This window comes from Elephas maximus, chromosome 16 (assembly GCF_024166365.1).
Source record: "Elephas maximus indicus isolate mEleMax1 chromosome 16, mEleMax1 primary haplotype, whole genome shotgun sequence".
Classification (NCBI taxonomy): Eukaryota; Metazoa; Chordata; class Mammalia; order Proboscidea; family Elephantidae; genus Elephas; species Elephas maximus.
Window position 1 is genome coordinate 55,691,864 of NC_064834.1, and position 10,021 is coordinate 55,701,884.

A 10,021-nucleotide genomic window follows, 5' to 3' on the forward strand; every position below is an offset into this window, starting at 1 on the left:
CCCCAGGTTTTGCTCGGTGTGACTTGTTACAGCTGATAAACAAGAGGCCGAGGTGGGAGATCAGAAAGACACCTTTATTTCCTTGTACAAAGAAAGGAATAATCAGGGTTGCTGCCTCCAAGGCTGCTGGCAGGCAGCCTGGGGAGGTGGGCTTTTACAGAGGGCTGACAAGGAAATGCAAACTCATCATGACTATTCAGGACTGACCTTCACGCAGGCGCTCAGAGCTTGGGGATGACTATGCATTTTCTTTAGACAAGGGTTCGATCCCTTAGGATGGAGGAAGGGATGAACATTTCTTCATTAGGATGCTCTGTCTCCACCCAGAGGCAGGTTGAGACCATCTATGGCCCGCTCTGTGATTATCTTGTCAAGGACAATTTCAGAAGAAAGGGCAGCTTATTTTGCTCCACGTAGGAGGATAAGTCAGGGCAGATGTCTCAGAACTGCTCTGTAGGGTTTTCAAGGCTGGGATCTTTTGGGCAGGCCCTCCCAGTAGTCATATTAAGCTCATAACAAGAGCCTTTGGAGAGCATGAACCATGTGAGAGTGCTGACCCCTGGTCACAGGCCCTCAAGTTGGGGAAACCCTGAGGAAGAGAGGGAGCTGTGACAAGGGCTACCTGTGAGATAGAGTTAGTTTTAGCCTCAGAATAATGGTCCGCTTATGGGTTTCCAAATGCACCTATTTATTAAACATTTGGTCTTTGAGACCTTAGTAAGGGCCGAGGCTCAGAGTCAAGCAGGTGGGCTGAGTGAATTTAGGCAAAGGTTTGGCTAGAGCGTCTACTTACACAGCCCTGGGATGTAGGGGTTAGGAAAGGGGTTCCAGGGCACCATGAAAGCACTAGATTTTTACTGCATGATATGTAACCTAAGAGCACATGCCTGTCTCTAAAAAGTGCATCTTCCAGTTTACAACAGGTGTTTTGACTTGTTGATTCACAATGCCAGGTTATCGAAATACATATATGTTTTGAGAGAGTGGCTGGGTACGCTCTCTGGCCGAACTGCGGAGTGTGGGATCCGGGGGGTCCCGTTAGGAGTGGACCTGCGAGAAGGGCTGACTGGAGGACACCTTTGTAGAGAGGTAGGAATGACCGACGATTTCGAGCCTTTTCTGTGTATCTGGACGGGGGCTCCTCTCTTGGTCTGCACCACACACTTTGGCACAACCGCAACCTGCCCTGTCTTAAGAGACATCCCAGGCAAACTGGGAAGCCTGGGGCCTGCCGCCTCGTGTTGGTTCTCGGCCGCGTTTTCCCTAAAGCGCTCAGGCTGCACCGGTGGCTTGCTCCTTCTGGAAGAGGGTAGGCAACAGAGCCTGCGCGCGTCGGGCGGGCTCTCCCACAGGGCACGTGGGCGCGCAGATATATTTTCAGCGTCCACGCAGCACCGAGAGTCCTCGGTACCGAGACGCGGCTGGCCCACTGCTCTTCGCACCGCGGACCAAGGGAGGGACGACCCACTTCCTGAATCGCTGTCAAACCCTGTGCCGGAGCTTGCGCTGCGCCACCATGTCGGGGAGGTCAGCCCGGAGCCTGGGGAAAGGTGAGGCCTGCCCGCCGCAGGGTGGGGGCGTGACCTCGGCGCCCCCGGCCGCGGATCCGGGTCCGGGTCCGGGGGCAGCTCTTCCAGGGGTGAGGCCACCCGTTTGGGCTCCCGCGTGTGGAGAACGCCCCGGGCCGCCGCGCGCGGGACCTCTCCACCCGCCGGGCCGGGGACGGCGGGAGGGCGGTGATCGCGGGCCGCTCTCCCGGCCATAACCACCCCCGCTTACCCCTGGCAGGCAGCGAGCCCCCAGGGCCGGTCCCGGAGGGCCTGATCCGCGTCTACAGCATGAGGTTCTGCCCGTTCGCGCAAAGGACGCTCCTGGTCCTGAATGCCAAGGGAATCCGGTGAGGACGCTGGCTGGAGCTGTTGAGGGCAGCTGGGGTGGGAATCCTGGACGGGCCCCAGGGCTATTTTTACTGCAAAATAAATCATTCTCAGCCGTTTGGGGAGCATAGAAAGTTATGAACCGTCTCCCCTAGGGGTGGGGTTGGGTTGCCGTGGACTCCACTGGTCTAAAAAACCCGTTGTCGTCGTGTGGATTCTGACTCATAGCGACCCTTTAGGGCAGTAGAACTGCCCCCGTAGGTTTCCAAGGCTGTAGTAGATCTGTATGGGAGCACATTGCCACAACTTCCGGCAGAGCGGCTGGTGTGTTCGAACCACTGATCTTACAGTGAGCAGGGCTCCTAATCAGCCGGTCTAGGATACCTCGTTTAACCAGCTACATTTTTTTTATCAGAAAAGCTGAGGCTCCAGTAAAGCTAATGATTTGCCCTATGTCAGTCGGTTGTTAACGTCACGCGGAAGCTTTTAGCCGTGGTAGATCTCCTGATTCCTGTGCCACTGCCCTTCTGCTTTCCTCACTGTGGCTTCTCCATTCTTGTCCTGCGCACCCTGTATTGTTTGCTGTTTTTCTCTGTAGACGGTCCTTCCTTGAATAGCTAGTAATTTCCTCCCAGGACAGAGTCCAGACCTTACTCTCCTGGCAGAGTACTGAGTTAATAGAGGTAGTCATGTATGTTGGGTTATTGGTTGAGTCGAATAAAGGGAAGCATCTATGCCTAAAAATTCAGCCCTTGGCAAAGCCACAGTATTGAAACTAGCACTGTTATCCACAGGAAATATGCAATAGTAGCTTGGCTTTTCTCTCTTGCCACTAAGTATCTATTGGAAAGGCTTCCCTGCCAAATGACCTTTGGAATCTGTTAAACAGACATTAATTACATACCTCTGGATCCCTGGTTGCATAGTGGTTAGGTGTTTGGCTGCTAACCAAAAGGTCAGCAGTTTGAATCCACCAGCCTTTCCTTGGAAACCTTATGGGGCAGTTCTGCCCTGTCCTGTAGGATCACTATGACTTGATGGCAAGGTGTGTGTGTGTGTTCTGTAGCAAGCACAGTGTAAGTTTAAAACGTAGTTCCCATCCTCAAGGGATTCTCCATCTATGTGCTTAGAGTTTGTAAACTAATTTTAGTCTTTGAGGAGGAGAATGGTTAGGCAGGCAATTCTTTTCCCTAAAAGAAATATAACATGTATTCTAAAGAAAAAATACATAATTAAAAAAAATTAGCCATCCCTTCATTAAGGTTTGCATACCTCATCTAGATAAAACCATGATTCTGAACACATAGAAAAAAATCATTTAGTAAATTGGAAAAAAAAAGTTTTTTTTTTATCCAAAACACTGTTTACTATACAGAATACCCTCCATTACAAGAGAAACTTAATTTAAACTGGAATGGAAAAAAGGTATTTATTGTACTCATGTAATTGAAAAATCCAGGGACAGGACACAGCTAGATTCAGGGGCACAAAGTTTTGGGTTATATGCCCCTCTCTGGAATGCTAGGTTAAAAACAATCCTACCTTAGTAACTGAGATGGGTTTCCAAAGGAACACTGGAAGGATTTTACCAAAAAAGTGTAGAGGGTGATCCTGCTAGGTAGGGCAAAGAGCAGATATTTACTGCATATTTATGAATCAGTATTAAGTTTGAGCCCCAGGAGACTGTCAGTGATGAAGCACTAGATTTTTATTACATAATAAAAACAAAAACAAAAACCCGTTGCAGTCGAGTCAATTCCAACTCATAGTGACTCAATAGGACAGAGTAGAACTGCCCCATACTGGTTCCAAGGAGTGCCTGGTGGATTTGAACTGCTGACCTTTTTGGTTAGCAGCCAAACTCTTCACCACTGCACCAGCAGGGTTTCCTTATTACATGATATAAGAAAACATCTTTCTCTGAAAGGTGCATCTTCCAACTTGTCGTGGCAAGTGTTTTGAGTTGTTGGTTTACAATGCCACATTACCCAAATGTATGTATAGGGTCATTATGAGTCGGAATCGACTCAACGGCAGTGGGTATGTGTCCTGAGAGCCTTCTTTATCACAAAAGCCCAGGATGTACATGGTCTTTCCAGAGTATACATTTTCAGAAATTATGTTGATAATTCCTTGGTGACAAAAACCTTGTTTTCCTGGCAGTGGCCGGCAACTGAGTGCCCAGTGTTCTGTCAGCTTGTGAACTTTTTAGTGCCTACGCACACGCGCGCGCGCACGTGCACGATTGGACACACATACAGGGTAGTGTTCAAACTGCTGTTCCTTTGTTTCCATGAGGGATTACATCTTTAAAACCTCAGAATTCAATGCTGTTAGTTATCGCTGCAGATGCGGAAACAGGAAACAAAAACTGTGTTGGTGTATATTCTTTTTGAGTAACTAATCTGCTCTTTCAAACTATTACCCAGCTTTGACAGTTATATAAACCTGGTTTTAACAATTGTATGAAACTTTCTCTTGTTTCATATGAAATCTCTCAGGCAAGATACAAAATATCTAATTATAATTTAAAAATAGTCTGAACCTCACTTTTTCTTCCTTTTTGGTTTACTTTAATTTACCCACCCGATGTTTTTTTTTAAATATCAAATCATGGAGATTTAATCTGAAAATTTACTTGGTGGGGTGGCTTTTTAGGATTCCTTAATATCCTTTTAGAAAGCAAGAATTTTTTTTTTAATCCTAATTAGCAAAAGGACTTGGATTTTACCATGTTGATTCTCATACAGTACACACTGGACCCAATTCTCTTATTTGTCTGATAAAATTTAAAAGAGACCTCTTAGCCAAAAATGGAGTATAATATTGACAGTCTTTAAAAATTTCCACTTTGTACATTTATTTAATTCAACAAATGTTTACTGAGTCATTATCTAGAAACTTTTTAATTTCTTCATAGCATTTACAGGTTTAATTTTATTCATTTGTATGTTTACTGTTCTATTAACATCAGCAAGACCCCTGCTCTCATGGGGCTTAGATTGTAGGAAGGTGACCGATAATAAATGTGTAAATAAGGGAGCAAGATAATTGCAGGTAGATACCATCAGTTCAGTGAAAATAAAACCAGGTGATCATGTAAAAGAGGGAGGCTGGACAGCTGCTTCAGTGTGGATGGATAGGGAGCATCTCTCTGAGGATGTTGTGTTTGACCTGGGATCATGGCCTGGGAAGAGGACAGCAAGCACAAAGGCTCCAAGGCGGGAACATGTCTGGCCAATTCAAGGAATATAACAGGGCCCAGTGTAGCCAGGTCATAATGACCAGAGGAAAAGTCACAGGAGAAAAGTAAGCAGAGGCCACATCCAGTGTGTCTTGACATGGTAAGGAGTTTGGATTTTATCCTCATGGCAATGAGGATCCATCGAGAGGCCTTCTGCAGGAGGGTGGCCTGACTCACCCTGGCTGTGTGTGAAGAGTGGGTTGTAGGGAAGCCATGGTAGAAGCAGAGAGGCTGGTTGAGAGGCTGTTGTAAAGGTCTAGGTGAGAGATGTTTTGGACAGTGGTCACAGTGAAACTGAGGGATGGACACAGTCCAGATATAATTTATGGGTTGAGCTGGCAGGTCAATTTGATGCCAAGCAGAGGGTGAGGGGGAAAAAGGACGGGAGGGTGGCAGGAAGGCATGAAGGCGGAGTCAACTCCTAGGTTTGGGGGTCTGATTGCTAAGTGGATGGCAGGGCCAGTGAGGATTTATTCTCAAGTGCAAAAATGTTGTACTCTCTTCATCATCTTCTGTGTGTCTTTCAGGCATGAAGTCATCAACATCAACCTGAAAAATAAGCCTGAGTGGTTCTTTACGAAGAATCCCCTTGGTCTGGTACCAGTTCTGGAAAACAGTCAGGGCCAGCTGATCTATGAATCTGCCATCACTTGTGAGTACCTGGATGAAGTATATCCAGGGAAGAAGCTGTTACCAGATGACCCCTATGAGAAAGCTCGCCAAAAGATGGACTTTGAGTTATTTTCTAAGGTGTGTGTAAGAAATTGAAGCTCCTATTTGAAAAATCTTTGTTTTTATAAGCTAAATCAATGCCGTCATTTATGGCTCAGTGATTTGGAAGAGGAAGACAAGACAGGAAGATGCTCTTGTCAGCTCTGATATGCTGAAGCTCTTTCATGACCCACTTCCTGTGTTTACATTTCCAATATAACCCCTTTTCTCTCCTCTCCTGACACTTTATGCTCCAGCCATGCCGAACTTCTTCAGTATGCCAGATGATATCCCTATAATCTTGTTTCCTGGGTTGTATGGTCAGCATATTATAAAGGAATATCTTGTCTCTAGAGAAAGAAATACCTGGAAGATGGAAGGGACTTACAGGAAGAGCATGTTGTTTCGGGAGATACTGTAAAGTGAAGCCAGTGAGGAAGGAAGAGGGAACTGTCCAACTAAGCAGGATGAGGGGGAAAGAACAGTAGAGATAGCTGCTGTCAGAGATATGATAGAAGGGGAATATGACATTTTCAAGATAGAGCAAGGAGACTTGAAAAAAGGTAACAAACAAAAGAGACTCATTGGGTTCTATTAACTGCAACTTGTAAAATTGGTAAAGTCTTAGGCAACAAAAGTATTTCTGACATCAGTACATGACCTCTATGTACATGGGGACTCAGCACCCTTGATGTTTCTAGAACACCCTGACGCCAGGAACTCCTGAGGGTTCTAACACATTTTTCTGTGGAGAGGGAAGATACACTTAGCCTTGAATTTATAACCTAAGAAATTATTCTCTGCCTAGGTACCACCTTTGATGATAAGCACTTTGAGAAGCCAAAATAAGGAAGAGTGCTCTGGCGTCAAAGAAGAACTGTGTAAAGAACTCAGCAAGCTAGAGGAGGTAACCCGTTTTTGCTTTTAGCTTTTATCAGAGTAACTGATACACTATTTCAACCTTTTTCTTCCTTCTACTCTCTTCATACACCCATTTCCCAAGTCACTTTATGACCATTAGTAATCATACTACATAAGGGTTAGTTTACAACAGATGTGGTTAGCTGTTGTGTTTAATAAGTAAACCAAAATGCCTAAAAATATTTTGTCATGGGCTTGCTTTTAAAATATTTATTTGCCTTGACATTTAAATGACAAGAAAAAAAGAGAAAATTTCACCCACATTTCCACAAATTGTTATGTTTTCATTTTTCTACGCTTGCTTCCATTCCTTGTCCATGTATTAAAAAATAAAAATTTAACATAACTCTAGTCGAAGCGTTATTCTTTCCCCCTTTCCTTAATTTTATGTAGAAAACCCATAGCAAAGACTTTGGGAAGATGCTTGGGGAAGACCTTCTTTGAGGGAGAGCTGCCATTTGGGCCTTTTAACTAGAATCCCCCTCGGACTTGAGATATTCCATTCATAATCAGCCTGAAGTTTTTACTTTTATGGGAATGCAGCCTAACATTTTCTCAATAAGTATGAAGTTTACCATAGTTTTTATCAAAAAATTTTTTCGTCTTAAGAAAGTCTTCTGTTACTAGTTTGCCAATTTTTTTTTCAAGTCATGAGTGTTGGCTTTTATTGCATGTTTTTCCTGCATCTGTTGCATCTGAGATGTTCATAGAGTTTTTTCCCCTTATTCAGAATACACTGTTACTGATAAATTCTTCTGGTGTTGAATCATCCTACTATTACTGGGATAAAACTTACTTGTTCTCAGTGGACTTTCATATACACTGTAGAATTAATTTTTAAAAGATTCTTGCATCTGAGCTCATAAATAAAAGTAGCCCATAATCTTCTGTTCTTACTGTGTCTTTAGTTGGTTTTGGTATCAAGGATATTCTGAGTTGAGTAACTCTCCCTCTTTTCTAATCTCTGAAACCATTTCATAGGGACTGGCTGTTTCTATAAAACATTTGTACCAATTAACGCTCCTGTCAGCAGCAGTTCCACATCCTTAATTACTTTGTCTTGTTCCTTTTAGCCAACCTGGTAGGTGTGTAGTGGTATTGCATTTTGGTATGAATTTACATTTCCCTGATGACTAATGCACTTAAGCACTTTTTTGAATGATCATTGGCCACTTGGTCATCCTCTTTTGTGAAAGTCGAGTCTTGCCTATTTTTCTAATGGGTTGTTTGCCTTTTTTACTGATTTCCCGTTCTTTTCATATTCTGAGAACCAGTCCTTCGTCAGTACACAGGTGTACACTGTGGCTTGTTTTGTGTCTACTTTCCAGTTTATTTGTTGTATTGTTTCATCCCAAACCAAGGGACTCTAAAGCTTAAACTGACCAAACAGACAAAAACAAAAAAAACTTGGATATGGCAGGAAGAAAGCTGCTGTGCTCGCCTGCTTTACTAAATTTGCCTTCAGCATTTCTGATGCATACTCTTAATGCTGTCTAATGTTCAGGTTCTGACCAATAGGAAGACAACTTTCTTTGGTGGCAATTCTGTGTCTATGATTGATTACCTCATCTGGCCCTGGATGGAACGGCTGGAAGCAATGGAGTTATCTGAGTAAGACATTTGAATATTTTGTGCATAAATTAGGACAATGGCAGTTGGAATGGTATATATTATTCTGTTGTTCCTGGGAAAAACACATTTAATAAAACTGATGACTGGGAACAGTCAGACAGGGTGAGTGTCGTGGACCATCCCGGGCATGTCATATACCCACACTCACCATTGCCCCTTTTCTGGAGGGTGGAGGGGGTGTGCTGTGACATATAGTAAAATGTTTTAAGTCATTTATTGTTTCCCTTCTGGTTAAAAATCCATAAGGATGTGAACTTTTATAAGGATGTTGTACAGGATTGTATGGCTAATGCTACCTCTCACTCACCTGTAAGATTTCCACACTATTTCCAAACTCCATGTTTTGAAGGGAAATTTTAGATACATGTGGGGGCCATTTTGGCAGTCTGTTGGCAGCCACCTAGGCTTCTTCCCACCTCTCAGAGCGATTTGTAGTTACTTTTAGTCACAATTTGGCCATAGAATAATAATATTCTTCATTGTCTTTCATATTGTCATTTCAAAAAGTTGTCAGTCTCTCAGTTTGGACAAGAAAGGGTTCTAGTCCCAGCTCCCATGCTAACTAAGCAAGTCACTTCCCTCTAGTCTCAGATTCCTGTTTGACAAAACAAAGACCTCTCAAATCTGTTCCAAATCTAATATTCTGTGATTAGATGCATTTTAAACAAAGATTTTTTAAAAGGCTAGAGAAAAACAAAATGAAACTGCAGAGTGATGATGATGGTATGCGGGAGACTTCCAATGCCTCCCTACTTAACCTAGCTCACACTTTTCTGTTCTTTCCTCCTCCCACAGGTGTGTAGACCACACTCCAAAACTTAAGCTCTGGATAGCAGCCATGTTGGAGGATCCTGCAGTATCCGCCGTCCACATGGATGCCAAGGCCTTCCAGGGTTTCTTTAAACTCTATTTGCAGGGCAGCCTCGAGGCCTATGACTACGGGCTCTGATAGGGGCAGGTGTCAGCAATGATCTGTCTCATCTTCACTAGAAGATCCTTAACTAGATATGAAGAATAACATGCTTCTGTCTCACCAAGTGTTCTCCCGTCTGTCTCACTGGATCACCTTCTCTGACTGATTTGACATGGCCTGACTGTAGGGTCCCCTCAAAGCCTCCTGCATTGACATTTCCAGACTCGGAGTGTTCAGTGACTCTAAGGGATCAGCTATCACAGTCTACGCAGAAAATCTTCAAATCAGCTCTAGCTAGATCTGGCCTCCAATCTAGACTTCTGACAGCCCCAAAGACATTCCACTTGGATACCCTTCAAGAGATGTCCTCAAATTTCTTTTCTTTGAGCTTCGAAGTCCAGAAATTTTCAGCTCCTCATTCTATCACTGACTTAATTTTACCCCTTTCTATTCCCATTGTAACCACTGAAAATCAGGCCTACATCACCTCAAAGTTAGGTAACTGGGTGGCTCCCTCCTTGGTCCCCTAGTCTTCAGTCTCTAACTCCTTTCACATCCTTCCTCCCAAGCCCCAGGCTGTGCACAAGGCAGGTCTCCCATCCAAAACCAACAGGCAAACCAGCTGGCATTGAGTTGATTCCGACTCATGGTGAGCCCATATGTTGCAAAGTAGAGCTGCACTCCATACGGTTTTCAAGGCTGTGACCTTTTGGAAGTAGATTG

At 44.1% G+C, this 10,021-nt stretch overlaps 1 protein-coding gene across 1 annotated transcript; it reads left to right on the plus strand.

Annotated features, from left to right (window-relative positions):
* Positions 1-1,419: 1,419 nt before the first annotated feature.
* GSTO1 (glutathione S-transferase omega 1) lies at positions 1,420-9,418 on the plus strand. Its single transcript, XM_049856130.1, has 6 exons — positions 1,420-1,550; positions 1,789-1,897; positions 5,649-5,871; positions 6,641-6,739; positions 8,258-8,364; positions 9,181-9,418. The coding sequence occupies exons 1-6, from the start codon at positions 1,517-1,519 to the stop codon at positions 9,332-9,334; spliced, it is 726 nt and encodes a 241-aa protein (XP_049712087.1). The 5' UTR covers positions 1,420-1,516; the 3' UTR covers positions 9,335-9,418.
* The last annotated feature ends 603 nt before the right edge of the window (positions 9,419-10,021 follow it).